Source organism: Manacus vitellinus, unplaced genomic scaffold (assembly GCF_001715985.3).
Source record: "Manacus vitellinus isolate BGI_N305 unplaced genomic scaffold, ASM171598v3 scaffold_42_pilon, whole genome shotgun sequence".
Lineage (NCBI taxonomy): Eukaryota > Metazoa > Chordata > Aves > Passeriformes > Pipridae > Manacus > Manacus vitellinus.
In genome coordinates this window covers 2603334-2619409 of record NW_021940553.1, presented here as the reverse complement: position 1 = coordinate 2619409, position 16076 = coordinate 2603334, and the positions used below count along the sequence as shown (strand labels likewise).

The window sequence follows — 16076 nt, the reverse complement described above, 5'->3', positions numbered from 1 at the left end:
ACAAAACAAAGGAGGAAAACACACAAAAAGCCATAATAACTATTGAGTAATATGTAAATGCTTTCCTTAGAGTGCAGTAGATTTTTTTTAAGTATGTTTGAAGCAACCACTGAATAGTTTTTGCATCAGTGACTTCAATGTATGCAACCTTTTTGTACAGTTGTTTGAGACTTTAGTTTTTGCTCTTTTTTGTCCCAGCACACCCAAAAACTCCCCAAAACAACCTCCAGAACACCAGCTGTGGTGTAGTGGACATTTGGATTGAGGCAGAGGTCTCCAACTGTTCAGAGCTTTGCATTTGGGCTCATGTTTTGAGACTGTGAAGCAGCACACAGAACAACAGAGAAATTTAAACCAGAAAAGACCAAATCAATATGTTCTTCTATATTTAAAATGGGGGGTGGGGGGGAGGAAGCAGTGCAATAAAGCAGCCAATGCCTAAAACTGACTCCAGGGTTCTTCATGTCGTCAGATCCAGGATGTTTTGATTTTGTGGTGTTTTAGAGATCTGTGAGGCTTAGATCCAGATTAGGTGAGACTTTGTGTCTTCTTTCAAAGGTCAGGGCCAAATCTCAGCTATTTGGTGAGGACAGAGTCAGTCTGGAAGAATATTTCACATGTATTTGCCTCTCAAGTCCTTGCTCAGCCAGGGTAGAGCAGTGACAATAGAAATCACAGTGACTTTCCCTGTGCCATGCTGATAGCCTGAGTGTGTTGAACCAGTGGGTTTTGGCATCACTCACATTTGCGGAACCACCTGTGGTACGACGCTGCCCATCCTTGTTGCAGAGGGAACCACATCTCACTGGGTTTGTCGAGATAGACAGGCCCTTCCTAACAAATCAGCTCTGTTTTACCAGTGAGACACACCACTTTACAGCAGCAGGGAACATGGCAATGAAATGAATTGTTTAAAAATGTGGAATATTCTCTTTGGTCCATGGAAGAATTGGGATGAATCCAGACCTGAGGTATGTCTAGGAATGGAAATGATTCCAGGAGAAGAGAGAAGAGACTGTGAACAGTGAGATTTATTACTGGGATGTAGACTCCCAGAAGAAGGGGCTGAAGACACATTGCTGGAATTGCTTGACACCAGGTTGGACAAAACACTGCAGGATATAGAGAGGTTGTATAGTCACAGATTTAAGGCTAGAAAGAACCCCTTAGTCAAACCTCCTGCATGATTCATACCAGAGGATTTGCCTAAATGTGTTTCTGTTACGAGTCCAATAGCTGTCGTGTACTGATGCATATCAGTTAGAAAAACACCCAGCCTTGATTAAAAGAAACTTCCAGTTCTAGAAAAGCCATTGCTGATAAGCTGTTCTCATGATTATTTATACTTCCTATTAAAACTGTGAACCATGTTTCTCATATCAGTTTTCCTAGATTCAGCTTCAAATCCTGTGTATCTGCCACACTGAAGGACCTCCCATGGCACTCTTGTGCCATGTATTTTTAGGCCCTTTTATGTGTATCTCAGATGCTTTTAACACCAGGTTCACCTGTGCTTTAACCAATCTCCCTCTCTCTCCTTGAGTAGCTCTTTGAAACACTTACCTTCTGCCAACTCTTACAATGCCAGTTCTTCAAAATAAGTACATTTTGTAAAGAAAGAGGCATACCTTTCCCCCATTAGCAATGGACAAATGCACTTTGAGGTCTAAAACATGTACTGCTGTTTGTTATTTATCCCCTTTGACAAGCTACTTGGGCAGGAGACTGTATCTTCAGTGTCCAGTACTTTTATACACTTACTCAACTTGAGCATGCAGCCAGCACTTAAGAAGAAGCAAAAAAAGGGCTTGGAATGGTTTTGCTTTGTCAACACTGTAGAGCAAAGAAATGTATTTAAGTGAGTTACTAGAACAAGGGCAATTAAAAGGGCAATGCTCTGAAGTGCTGGTGGTTCCACACCTTCGCTCTGTCTGATCTCAACATCTCCACTCCTAAGGGGGGAGTATGTGCACAAAAATCACTGGATTTCTGCACTGGTTCAGGACCAGATTCTCAGTATAGGTTAGGCTAGTTCTGACCTGGACACTCTCCTGATGCCAGTTCTGTTCTGGATGCTAATCCCAGGCCTGAATTTATATTTAAAGGTTTTTACCTACATGGTCAACCTCATGGGGGAAAGACTGGGGACCCCATAAGCTGAATTTTACACTTGATTTGTTAGGTGAGAAGCTAGAAAAGTTTAGGAGGTCATTCAAGCACTAAGCTGTGCTTGGGGGGTTTTGCAATCACCTTTTCTAGACCACTGCTCGTGCCCTTTCTTTTTCTGGTCTGTGCTTCTGTTGATTTATGTGCACAGAAAACAAACCTAAACTTGGTCAAGGCCTCAAAGTGATGCTGTTTTACCTTAATAAAACTGTAGTTAGCCTGGTGATGTTGTGAAAACAGTTGAGAATGTCTTGAAAGTATAAAAATCAAGGGACAATAAAATCCTGGGATCAGCTCCCAAATGGATTTCCGCTGTAGATTCACACTTAATAAAATACAGAGAATTGCATTTTATTTTGGTACATAAATACTGATAGTGGAGGACTCTGGCATTTCGAAGGGAGAATTGCTCCACCAGAAAACTCACTTCAGCAAAATGATGCAGTCCAGTTGAGCCCCTTTTATGATCTGAGAAATTACTCTTTTTATAGCACACTAAATAAAACCTGCTATTCGAGCGGGAGGTTTATTAGTAAAGGTGATTTTGTCATAGCTGGGGAGGGAGGAGAGGAAGAAGAGATGAGGGATGAACATCAAAGAAGAGATACACGTCATTCAGAAAAGCACAACAACGTCCCAGAAATGCAGTGTCACTCTTCATCACCTCACCCAGCATCACCAGGGAGACATTTTATGTCACTATGTTGTTGTTGTCGTTGTTGTTGTCACTCCAACACCTTATTGCTAGACTTGGCTTTAGGTGTGGTGGGGAACCTGCAAAAACATCTGTGTGGAAGAGCCGAATCATACAGGGGATGGTAAGATTAGTTCTTATAGGAGAGCAATCAGATTTAGTCAGGGCAACATGTGTTTTTGCTGCTGCCCAAAATAATCCCTTCCATGGTCTTGAAAGAGGACTTGCAGCTGGGCATTAGCATTCCCACAACATGTGTCCTGGTGCAGTGCTGAGCATCCTTCTTCAAACCTGCCTTCCGTCATTCCCTAATGATTCTATGACTTTAAAATCACCTGACTGAAGACTTAAATCCTGAACAACCATGTCCCAGGAGCATCAGTTCTAGTCCAGAAACAGAAATGTCTGCCATGCTTTGACATCTTCAATGTGTTCAAGGATATTTCCCCACTTATCACTTACTGGGGTTGCTACTAGTTTTAGGGGAAAGAGGAGAGGGATCACTTTTTATCTGCTCACAGTGGTGAAAAAAGGGAACATGTTATAGGGAAACTGGAGCATAAAGCTTCTAAAACCCCACTCACCCTGTAGCCTTTTGCAAATGGGACAGGTTCCACCGCATGCCTGCTTGGACTGTTGTAGGGACTGCACACTGTGCAAGGGAAGATGGGTGTGCTCCTATTCCCTTCTGTCTGAAGGGAATTATTTTACTGGTGAAAACAAAGAAGAATCCCTCTTTGCAGTCTAGTACAGCTTTTGGAGAGAGTCCAGACCACATCTCATCTCTGGATGGTGCACACCACTGTCTTTGCACAGAGTGCAGTGACTTTTCAGTGTATACTCAGTGGACCCAGAAATTTACCATGTTATGACATCTTCAGGCAGATTTTCCAAAGGTAACGAGCCTCCCACATTTTGCTACCGATCACTGAAGTTCATCTTCTCATGGTGAATTTGGTGAAGACACAGGTGATCCTCTCACTAAATTCCAAGTACAGGACTCAGATCTTAAAGCTGGACTGGGGAGGACAACGTATATTTGACCTGTCCTCCAAATTTTCATTTTCATGAGGTTTATAACCCAACTATGCCAGTAGATGTTCTGACTGATTTCTGGACTTTTTGCTAATGCTGTTGCACATATAATACTTCATACTAGACCTTGGCTGCAATCAGGATGCTTTGAAAGAATTAATCTAGTGGTCAGTAACTGCTAAATGAAGTGCATGCCAAAAGAATGATGAGCTAACTGACTGCAGCTCACAGCTTTTATGAGCTTCTCTAAATGCCTGTTTTCAGGTGAATTCAGCATCTCCTTGACATTTAAGGACTCAATTTATAATTAAATTATGTAACTCTAGTGGAAAGAATCACTGGCCATGATGGAAAAGCCATTTATATTTTGCCCATCCTTTTAAAAAAAAAAGTAGTCAGGGTAATGCTGCAATTCCTATATTAAATGAAGGATAAAAGAAACCTTTCAGTGCAAATTAAGCACTGCAGGCTTTTAAAAATTATAGCAGAAACTTAAAGTGCACAGCTGCTCATATCCTTATTTCCAGTTTAGCTATCTGAGATATGCTGAAGCATTAACATCCAGGACAACACCACAAACCCTTCAGAGATTAATACCCCTTACTGCTCATATTTCTGAGGGACCCAGTCTGTCTTGGGATCCTTCTGCTCTTTGATTTTGGCTGGGTCAAGTACAGATATACAACTTGAAATTACAGAGCGAAATGAAAGAGCAGGATGAGATGGAAACCTGGATGTGCAACATCACAGTACACTCTGGGGAGAGTAGGTTGAGCTCCATGGAATTGTACCATTTCTGAAGGGATGGAAGTGTGTTTTATATATGAACAATAAAGCCTTAATATCACTACTGCAGTTAAAGTTCATTAGCAAAGCTTTTGAACAAATGAAAGCACAGCTTAGCAAAGGCGTCTTGCTCTGCGAGCCCCGGCTTTGTGGATACAATGTCTGAAACGTTTGCTTAAAAATCCGTGCACGGGCTTGAGGCCAAACAAGGACCAAACCAGGGTTATCTCAGAAGTTGAATGGGCAAAATTGTATGAGTCCCATTGTAGTCCACCTTAGCTGGTGCCCAATTGTTCTCTCCCAGCTGCCTAAACCGAGGCGGCAAACAGTGTTATGGTTAAACACGATATTTAAACTGCATTGTTATGTTGGTGATGATGGGTTCTTTGTTGGAGATGACAGAAAAATCCCATTGTTTAGAGTTTTCCCAGACTCAGTGCTTAATACAAAGCCTTGAAAAGAGCAGGGTTGTTTAAACATTTGATAAAAAAAATGTGTGCAGCGATGGGTCTATTCCACGAGCAAGGAGGAGATCAGCCTGCAGCGCCAAATCCTACCTTTATAAATTCAACATGTTGTTGTTATTTGCCTATATAAAATCCTCAATCCCTGTATGTGGAAAATGGAAAGGTCTGAAACATTGCAGAAGACTGAAACAGTGTGCAAATTATCCCATTTAAAGCTGGTAGCAAAATGAATTTGGAATAACTTTGGAATTTCCAAAATATTTAGAAAATCATGATGCTTTATCAGGAATGCATGAAAAGTCACGATTTCCAACCACAAGAGTGGATTACCTTCAGTAATCTTTGTGAATTGCTCTGTCTTTTCCTTCAGAGTGAGTGCTTTAGACAAGGTGTTCTCAAGACAGTCACAATGCAAAAGCCTGAACTTCAGTTTCTCTGTATTGATACAGTCAGAAAAACATGCGCCACCGTCTGGAATGCTTTTGTTTGGTGAATGGACACAAGGTGTTGCATAACTTTTAATTAGCCCACTCCCACCCCATGCTGCCTCGTGCTCTCGAGGGCAGCTTCGTGTTTATTCCTGCCTCTCTTTCTATGTCAAATGAAAGATGAGGGATTGGATCTAGATTGTCTTTAAGGTCTCGTCCAACCCAAACCTTTCTATGATTCTTTGATCCACACTCCTGTGAGCGTGGTGGTGTTTGGGCTTTGTGTTATTTAAGACCCAGAGAGCTGTGGAAGGAGTAAACTCTGGGAGTGATAAATTTGGCAAATAAAGGAAAATCCCTTGTTTTGGAGTGATAGCAATGAATTTTACGTTAGTGCCTGCTGATGTATCTTCCATTACTGTTTGACTTTTAATGAGAACCCCTACGCCTGTTTTGAACTAGATTCAGTGGAGTTTCTCAAAAGACACCACTGTTGTTTGTAGTTCCAACAAGTGTCATATGCTGGTTGTACCCCTCATCCTCAGTTAAATTCACTGAGGATCTGAAGAAATTCCTAAGTCCATTTCAGACACCTGCAATGAACTGCCCTGACTGGATCAGACACCTCAAGCTTCGTGCCAGTGACTGCTCAACCTCTAAGTCATCAGGCCCAATTTACATTTTCCCTGAACCTGGTGTCTCCTTCACTTGGCATCTTTTATTTACAGAATAATTCTACCCTGGAAAGGCTCAGTGCACTCACCAAAAGACATGAAATATCTCCAACCTGTAGTTCTGATTAGAGCCTTCAAGTGAGTAGTTTACAGCTGTCCCATTGGGACACAAGAGGAAATGCTTAATTTTGAGCAAAAGTATGAGCTGAGCCAGGATTATTTATTCATGTGTTGGACCTAGAAATCTAATTTTTTTTCTTCCTCTCAAAGGGGTTTTCGTCTCTGGTAACATGTGTTCATGCATGTCTAGGAAGCAGAAACTGAAGGGAAAGCTTTTTCAAGGGGAACAAATCACTTGGAGATTCTCCAGTTTTTAGGAGCTCAGGACCAGAATAGAGTATGATTTTTCAGAAGGCAAGTGCCCACTGCAGTGACAGCAGATTTATTTATTCAGTCTGGAAAATCTCAGGCTGACCTCTTCCTAGACACAGAAGTTTTGTTACCAGCATTGTCTGGAGTACTTTCAAGTATAAACCTAAATTGAAGCTCGTGTGAATTCAGGCCAGCCTTTCCTCTGAGCTGGCTGGATTCAGGGAAGGTCTACTTTGCATGGAATACCACTGCCATAGCAGAGTGCTGTGCCTGAGCTAATATCCTCCTCTGGATGGCTTGGAGACAGCACCTGGAGATCCAGCATCTTGCCAGCTCAGGTGGCCAGCAGAGCAAATGCCCACACACATCACAGCTCTACCCCTTAGATTTCCTATGAGATGCCAGATCCTAGGTGACAATATTGTTACCAAAAATGGCTTACAAGTTCCTAGACCACACAGAGGTATTATACGGTGTTCTGATGAGATTTGTTCTTGCTGGAGAGACAAGGATAGCCCTGGGATAAGAGCAAGCACTTCCCAAGACCCTGATCTTAAGTGACATTGTGCATTTAGGAAAGCCTTTCCTCTCTTTCTTTTTTTTTTTTTCTTTTTCAATTTTATTTCCAGCCTATGAAGAAGATAACAAAGGATGGTATGTCCCCAGAGCACACTCTGATGTGTCACTGTGGATGCCAATCCCCACAGACTCTCCCGATGTTATTAATTTTTAAAACAAACTTGCTGATTGAGGTTCTGACTGCCTTTAAATTGTCTCTACAAGGAGACTGTGTACTAATTAACCCACAGAAACAATCAATGATGTACCTTTTTCAAGTTTCAGGGTGATTAGAATATGAAAATGAAGAGCACAATGGTGCAGATGTTTTAAAATCACAGCAGACAGCAATTAGTGACATGGGAACCAGCTGCTTATCTCTCCAGATAAAGCCTCTTAATAGGGAATTACACTTGAGGAGCCATTACACAGATGGATCTGCAATGATTTAAAGAGGGGGCGTTGTAGTATTAACTTTGATTTGCAAGCCAGATTCTTGACAAGCTTTATGTGTGTTACCTCCTCAAAAAGGTGCATTTGGAGTAGGGAGGGACCACTCCTTTAATCACTCAGATTTTTTTTTTCCAGGTGATGGGTTTCCCTAACTGTGTATTTTATCATTATTAATAGTTTTATTCTGTCTTATTTTGATATTATTATTATTATCATTATTATTATTATTTTATTAGGCTCTTGATTAGGTTGTTGTCATCTTCTCCTACTTTTTTTGCTTTGGGACTGGAAGCAGCATGTGGATTTAGATGGAAGCTCAGTCAAGGGAATGGGGAGGCAGACTGAGACATCCAGTAGTTAAATGAAGAGTCCCTGAGGAATGAATTCTGCTGCTGGTAACTATTTACAGAGTAGGGTGCTGCTCCTCATGGGACTGATACAATCTCGTCTCCCCAGCTGCAAGGGCTGCGTACCAGAATAAAACTGTTATGGGGACTAATCACCCCTTCAGGTGCAGGGTTTCAGAGATCTGGCAAGGCAGGTGTAAGCACACAGTGTAAAACCTCTCCTTCTCTCTGACCAGTGTTCACTAGTCACCAGGGTATGGGATGTATCCTGCTTATGGGTTCACCCACCATTACCAAAGCTGAGGGCTGAGGCACAGGAGTTTGTTATTCAACTCATATACTACTAATAAGAGGATTCAAATTTTGTTTTGTTTAGTCTAAGGTTTAGCATGTGCTGGATCACGTTGCTCAAGCTTCTTTGCAGTTAGGAAAGCTACCTTCTTCTTTGTGTGTATTTTATTTTATTTAAAGGAAAGACAGAATTATTAACCTACTAAACACTTCCAGTAAACTGCATATCAGGAGAAGTGTTGACCAAGTATAGAGAAATGTAGTAAAATTACATGGCTTAATTTACACTTCTACTTCCACAAAAGAAGGAGAAGCACATTCCTAGTGCAGAATAGCTGGCTGCAGAAGAAAATCCCATTTAATGAAAGGGCAAGCTACAAGCAGAGGCACAAGCGCTGAAGTTTGAAGAACTTTTAGGGCCTCATAAACCAAAGAGTAAATAAAGGTAAATCTTTCTGTTTTCATGAAAAACCCCCACTATTCCTGATGCTGGTCTTGGCTGGCTGCCACAGGAACTCTATTCAAGTCAACAGCCCCTTGCCAAGACCTATAGAGCTGGAGTATATTTCACACTTACTGACAAATTCAGTAATGAATTTGTGTGAAAGGCACCAAGATACAGGTTTCTGCCCTCCTCCTCCTGACAGCTGTGACATCCTCTGTCAGCTCAGCAGAGTCTTGGCTTAGCTGAGCTGAGGCTTGTTGGCTTTTTGGGATGGTGCTTGCCCAGCAGGGAAAATTGTAGCCTAAACATTAGGACCAACGGGATCAGACAGCAAGCTAGATGGGTACACAGGGAATAAAATACATAGGGCTATATTACTTTCAACTGATTTAGTAGTGTTTTTAGGTAAATCCATTGCAGCTAGTGAAATCCAACCTGCTGCAGCCAAACATAATCTGTGGCTGCTGGGCTGCAGAAGAATTATTTTTGTGTGATATGGATGTCTCTGGCAAGGTAGAGCCAGCAGTAAATGTGGTGCTGGAAGAAGTTTCATGAGGAAGCCCAGCAGACTGTTATGTGCCTGGGCAGATGTATAGTTCTGACATCCTGCTGAGGAAATGGAGTCCCCTGATCCTGCAGACTGGTCATTTTTTGAAGGCCTGTTGAAATCAGAGTGCTTATCCATGTGATTAAATGCCTCCAGAGCTGGCACCTTTGATGACATAGGCATATCTCTCTCATGAATTTTAAGATCGATGTGGTGGTGTCTCGTGCTGCTTGAGTAATGACAGGGCTATCATTAGGGATGTGTTGGGACTTGCATCATCACTATATAACGTGCAGGCCAAGGAAATGAGGCTGGAGGAGCCAAGCCATATATCAGCATTCATTGCTGATCTATAGCTGGCTTCTCTGTTCTGAGCCCTTATTAACTGCCTTAAAATACAGATCAGGCATTATTGCTCTTTTTAAACTATGGATCCCTGTGTGCGTGGTAGATATGGAAGGACCAGGGTGTTGCCAGCATGTCATGTTTTTTCTCACTGCTGTAACCCTCTTTCTTATCTTTTTGGTTTTGGGTTTTTTTTTTTTCCTCTTCCAAATGAAATTTTTCAGGTCATTTAGTTTCATGGCTCAAGCATCTGGGAAATAATGTGGGTGTAAGGAGATGCTTTGACTGCAGCCATCAGGCTGGGATCTGTTCAGAAACAGCCTGGTCTTGCCTTAGTGTGGGTCCTGTGGCCCGTGAGAGCCCTCAGCCCAGAATTTCCAGGGCTTTTTGACATTACAAATCAGGGTACCTCAGGAAGATGATTTTTTATATGAGGCTGGAATGGAAGGCAACCACTTCCAGCTCCCTGGGACCTCACCAGGGGGTGGCCATGTCCTACACCCTCCTTGTGCCCAGCTGACAGGACACCTAGCCTAGTGGCTAGGGGGCAGGAGAAGCCCCAAATGGCAGATCTCAGGAGCTTTGGGATCAGTTTAAAATAATCAAAATAAAAACAAGCTACACAACTCCAGTGCTGGGGCTCTACTGGTTTCCTTTCCACCCCTCCCTGGCCTCATCTCAAGATGCCCTCCAGGGGAGGGCATCAGCCTCCGTTGTGGCCACTGCGTGCTGCATGGCTCATGCATGGGAGGGCCACTGCAAGGAGGAGGAGGAGGAGGAGGAGGAGGAGGAGGAGGAGGAGGAACTGATTCACTCCCCAAGGGCTGTTTATGCTTTCGGCTCTTCTCTCAGGCTGAGGAAACTGGGTGTCGCTTGCCCGCGACATCTGCAGCTCCACCGCAGCTGCATGCTTTCGTTTTCTCACTCCACAGTTCCTGGAAATCTCTGTTTTCCCTGAGCATGGCTCGTCCATGTGCATGACAGCTGAACTATCTGCAGGATTTAAGAGTCCCTGATTGCTTCTCAGACAATGGACCAGAACAGCTTCGTCGTTATTGCCTATTCCAGGAAAGCCACATGTCCATTTTTATATGCACATGAGAGATAGCTCAACGTCATTTTGTCAATAACATGTATGTTTAGTGGTCACTACATAATGCACTGTGGGCTTGGGGTGTTTAGTCCTTTTCAAACCTCTCTGAAGTTGCTCAGAAGTAGGGACACCTCATTTCCCAGCTCAAAGCCCTCTTATGCTCTTCTGCTTCCTTGTCCCAAAATTTCTGCTGCAAACACCCCAAAGAGAGCTCTAACATAAGGCTTCTGATAGAAACTTACTTGTAAGAGGGTGTTTGCAGGAGCATGAGACACTTAGCAGTTGTTTTTTATCATTCTTTCCTTGGCTACGCATTTATTTTAAGTCTCCCATCATTTATTTGACATTAAGAACAGTGTCAGTACTTGGTACACCCAGTTCTGTACAGCACTAGGTGTACAAAGTCACTTGTACAGTTTGACCCAGAGCTTTGCAAAATAAAAACTCCTAAATGTAACATGAGAAAACAAGTCAATTAAAGAAAATATTTTTTTTTTTTTGCTTTTAAAAGACTTATCAAAAAGTTACAGCTGTAGTAAACAGAATTTCTTTAGCTGAAGGAGGCCCACCAAGAAAAAAAAGTGGACTTTCTTTTGCTCTGTAAGAGCCTTCAGCTTAATTCTGCCCTTGCTGTAACCTCTGCGGGTTGAAGAGCTCCTGTCAGATTAGAAATCATATTGAAAATATCTCTCACCGACATTGCAAATAGCAGATTATTAAAATGGAAAAGAAGTAATGCAAATCTTGAACCTGCCAAGTGGGCCTCACACACTTGACGCTATGCATATGATGTTAAGCACCAAGTTTGTGGGGATGGTTTCTATATGGAAATTCAAATAAATCTTTGAGGAATCGGGCTTCATAGGGAAGTGGATCCATGGGTTTTCCTCTTGTTTGTTACAACTTCTAAGATAATTTTTTCAGTTTTCTTGTTTACAATAATGAGTTTAATTGCTGTTGTTAAGCCTTAAGTTCTGTGAGGGATTATTTTTAAGGAAAAGAGAATTCTCGCCAGGAGGTTGAGTTGCACCATTCATCCATTGAAAGGGAATATTCTACTTATGTTTCAAATTAAAAATCAATAGAAGTGTTTCCTAGGCAATTTTGTATTTATAGAAATATTTCCACTGCTTTTAGAGTGGAGAAACCAAAAAAAACCTTGTTTACTGTGCATGAATCTAAATGCAAATTTGGCTCAAGTATAAGAACACTTTATAAAAGTTCCTAACTCTTACAAGGACATTGGTTAAGAACAGTTGTCATTCACTGCACAAATAAAGAGCTGCAACCGGGGTTATGAATAGACTGATAAACTATTTTTTTTTTTCTATTTCCTTTCTGCTACCTTCCAGGTTTATGACAGGCCACAGAAACATTCTGCTCTGCACTATGATTCGGGCCTTCAACAAGACTTCACCAGTGACACCTTAAAATCAAAGCACCAGCAAAAAAGTAGCAACCAGCACCATCTTGACTGGTCAGCGAGCCCCGATACCGGATCCGCTTCTCAAAGTTGTTTCATCAACACAGAACCCAGCAGGGAAGCAGTTAGTGCAACCAAGGTCTCTGCTCTGGAGCCAGGAGTTCCCTTCAGCAAATCCCAGGCCAAAAAGTCCTGCAGCAGCAGCAGCACATGGGGGCAGCTGTCAGTCAGTAGTAAAGAGCTTGGTATTTGCAGTGCAGTCCCGTCACCCAGCGGCATCAGCGTGGCCGCCCAGCCGAGCAGTGCCTCCGACTGCAGTGGGCTTTTGCCTCTTGGGGATCCAGAGGGAGGTGTGCAGCTGGAGGCCCCTGACCAGCCCGCTGGAAGTACGAAGAAGAAGTCCAACAAAAAGGACTTGATAAGTCAGACCATCCAAACCACGGACATGGAGTGGGTGAAGAGTGCCCAGAAAGCATTTGACAGCAAATCCCATGACAGCATGGAAGGGAAAAAGGAGTCTTACTCGATGGACAGCATGTTGGATACATCACCCTCAAAGCAGAATCCCATTTCTGCCAGCAGTTGTGAAAGTGACACCAGTCATGTACGAATTACTATCCCAATAAAGTCTCCGACGACAGATGCGTCTGGCCACAAAAGGAAAAAAAGGCAATCCATGAAATCTTCTATAGAGAAAACTATCCAGGAGAAAAGTCTGCCTTCTGTACTTACTATGAGCAGTGAAATAGCAAACAGGACTAGCTCTCAATCAGAGGCGAGTAAGAAAGATCTTCGAGCCTCAAAGCCAGGGAAAGTGATAGAAAACGAGTCCCCATTAGTATCTATTGACAGCAGTGTGTTCACTGACAAAGCTTCCCCCAACAGTGCCGCCAGAGTCAGAAAACCTCTAGCAGTGACATCCACTCTCCTGCCCACCGACCTTTCCACAGCTGGCAAATTATCTGAAGTCCAGCACCCCAAACACGCAGCTAAGCGGCGATGGACCTGCAGCAAACCTAAATCTATCCTTCGGGAGACCTCCATGACAACATCTGAGAAGCTGATGGTGGAGCCTCCCTCAGCCTATCCCATCACACCATCCAGCCCTCTGTACACCAATACAGACAGTCTTACTGTGATCACGCCTGTCAAGAAAAAAAGAGGACGACCAAAGAAACAACCTTTGCTCACTGTTGAAACCATTCACGAGGGAACCTCCACCAGCCCAGTGAGTCCAATCAATCGTGAATTTCCAGGAACAAAGAAAAGGAAGAGGAGAAGGAATCTGGCCAAGTTGGCCCAGATGGTCCCAGGAGAGGACAAGTCCATCAGTGAACTTAAGTTTCACAAAAAGGTCGGGAAGCTTGGAGTCTTGGATAAGAAGACCATCAAGACCATTAATAAAATGAAAACTCTTAAGAGGAAGAATATTCTCAATCAGATCTTGTCCTCCTGCTCCAGCAGCATAGCTCTGAAAGCAAAAGTCCAGCCACCATCTAGTGCTGGGCCAACCACCATTGATGCCAGACTAGGGAAGCAGATCAATGTTAGCAAGAGGGGGACTATCTACATTGGTAAAAAACGAGGCAGAAAGCCAAGGGCAGAGCTGCAGACTCAGCCAGAAGAACCTAAGACAGCCATCAAGCACTCAAGGCCTGTTTCCAGCCAGCCAGAAAACCCAGCAGTGCCTTCCAACCTGCAGTCACTTGTGGCATCGTCACCAGCAGCTATTCATCCGCTTTCGACACAGGTAGTGGGGACTAACGGCAACCTTAGCCCTGCAAGCACTGAAACAAATTTTTCAGAGTTAAAAACTATGCCAAATCTTCAACCTATCAGTGCTCTTCCTACAAAAACCCAGAAAGGAATGCACAGTGGAACTTGGAAGCTGTCTCCACCCAGGCTAATGGCTAATTCACCTTCCCACCTCTGTGAAATAGGTTCTCTGAAAGAAGTCACGCTGTCGCCAGTGAGCGAGTCTCACAGTGAGGAAACCATCCCGAGCGACAGTGGGATAGGTACAGACAACAACAGCACCTCTGACCAGGCCGAGAAAAGCTCAGAATCCCGCCGGAGATACTCCTTTGATTTCTGCACCCTGGACAATCCAGAGGCTATCCCATCTGACACCAGCACAAAGAACAGGCATGGTCACCGGCAGAAGCATCTCATTGTGGATAACTTTCTCTCTCATGAGAGTATTAAAAAGCCAAAGCACAAGAGGAAAAGGAAAAGCCTGCAGAACAGAGATGACCTCCAGTTTCTGGCAGACCTTGAGGAACTCATCAATAAGTTCCAAGTGTTCAGGATTTCCCATAGAAGCTATACATTTTATCATGAAAATCCATATCCCAGCATCTTCAGGATTAATTTTGATCACTACTACCCTGTGCCATATATCCAGTATGACCCATTGCTCTATCTTCGCAGGACCTCTGACATGAAGTCTAAGAAGAAGCGTGGTAGACCTGCCAAAACCAATGACACCATGACAAAGGTGCCTTTTTTACAAGGGTTCGGTTACCCTATTCCCAGTGGGAGTTACTATGCACCCTATGGAATGCCTTACACATCAATGCCTATGATGAATCTTGGTTACTACGGTCAGTACCCAGCTCCTTTGTACCTGTCTCACACGCTCGGAGCGGCTTCCCCATTTATGAGACCTACCGTGCCCCCACCCCAGTTCCATGCAAGCTCTCACATGAAGATGTCCACCACTGCCAAACACAAAGCGAAACACGGAGTGCACCTACAAACCCCTGTGGGAATGGGCCTTGGAGACATGCAGTCCCCTTTAGCTCCTCCAAAGGTTGGAGGGACGAGCCTTTCAAGTGGCCGACTTCACAAAAGGAAACACAAACATAAGCACAAGCATAAGGATGAGCGGATACTGGGGACACATGAAGATCTGAGTGGTCTCTTCGCCAGCAAGTCCACTGGCTTCTCCAGCCATACCATGAATGAAAGGCTGAGTGGCTCAGACAAAGACCTCTCCTTGCTCAACGAGAAAAGCAAGCATAAGGAGAAGCAGAAGCACCAGCATTGTGAAACCGGGCACAAAGGCTCAAAGAGTAACTTTGAAGTGGATACACTGTCTACATTATCACTTTCTGATACCCAGCAGTGGTCACAGAGTAAAGATAAAAACGACTCAAGCAGTGATCCCATTGACTCTTGCACAAAGAGATACTCTGGTAATACTGAGAGTAATGGAAGGTCAGAGTCCCTGGACATGTTTGGTGAAATGAATTCCTCAAGTGAGAAGCGGGACAATGATGCAAGTGGGAATAAAAGAAGAAGCTTTGAAGGGTTTGGAACTTACAGGGAAAAGGACATTCAGCCCTTCAGGACAAATAAGAAGGACAGAAGTACTTACGATTCTTCAGCCTCTTCAGGTAAGCTCTGCTTTATTCTATTTTACCTTACTGCATGTAAATTTCTGTGCTGAATGAAGAGGAACTCGTCATTTACAGCAAATATATTTATGAGTCAATAACTTCTCTGGGTTTTTGTAACTGACTGCTATTCTTCGTCCAAACCTTGGGGACGTCAACAGGGAAGTTGGCCACATCTTAAGCCCAAAAATTTAAAACTCTTTGAGATGTTACACAGCAGTTTGATAAATATTTGTCCTGCCTTCAGCTGTCTCTTATAGCGTGTTGTGCTTCCTCCAAAAGTCTCACCATTGCATTCTGCAACAACATTGGCAAGTTAGGCACCTGTTGGCAAGGTAGACATTTCTCTGATTGGTGTCTAATGTCTACCACATTAGACACCATGTGGTAGTTGCTGTCCAGCCTTTGGGAGAAGAGCAGACAGTCTCAGCTCTGGCCTATAAAATGATCAAAACCCATTTGTTGATAGGACAGACCAGACACGTGGGAAGTTGTGAAGCTCTCCCATGACAGGTGTAGTGTACTACTGATCCAGAGGAACCCATCACGCTGAT

At 43.4% G+C, this 16076-nt stretch overlaps 1 protein-coding gene across 4 annotated transcripts in view; it reads left to right on the top strand.

Annotated features, from left to right (window-relative positions):
- The window catches only part of SETBP1 (SET binding protein 1), a 265374-nt gene that overhangs the window by 172604 nt on the left and 76694 nt on the right, over positions 1 to 16076 (top strand). For all 4 annotated transcript variants that reach the window (XM_018078772.3, XM_018078771.3, XM_018078773.3 and 1 more), the window contains one exon: positions 12054 to 15522. In XM_018078772.3, the coding sequence (XP_017934261.2) occupies positions 12054 to 15522 (3469 nt within the window). The remainder of the gene's footprint in view (positions 1 to 12053; positions 15523 to 16076) is intronic.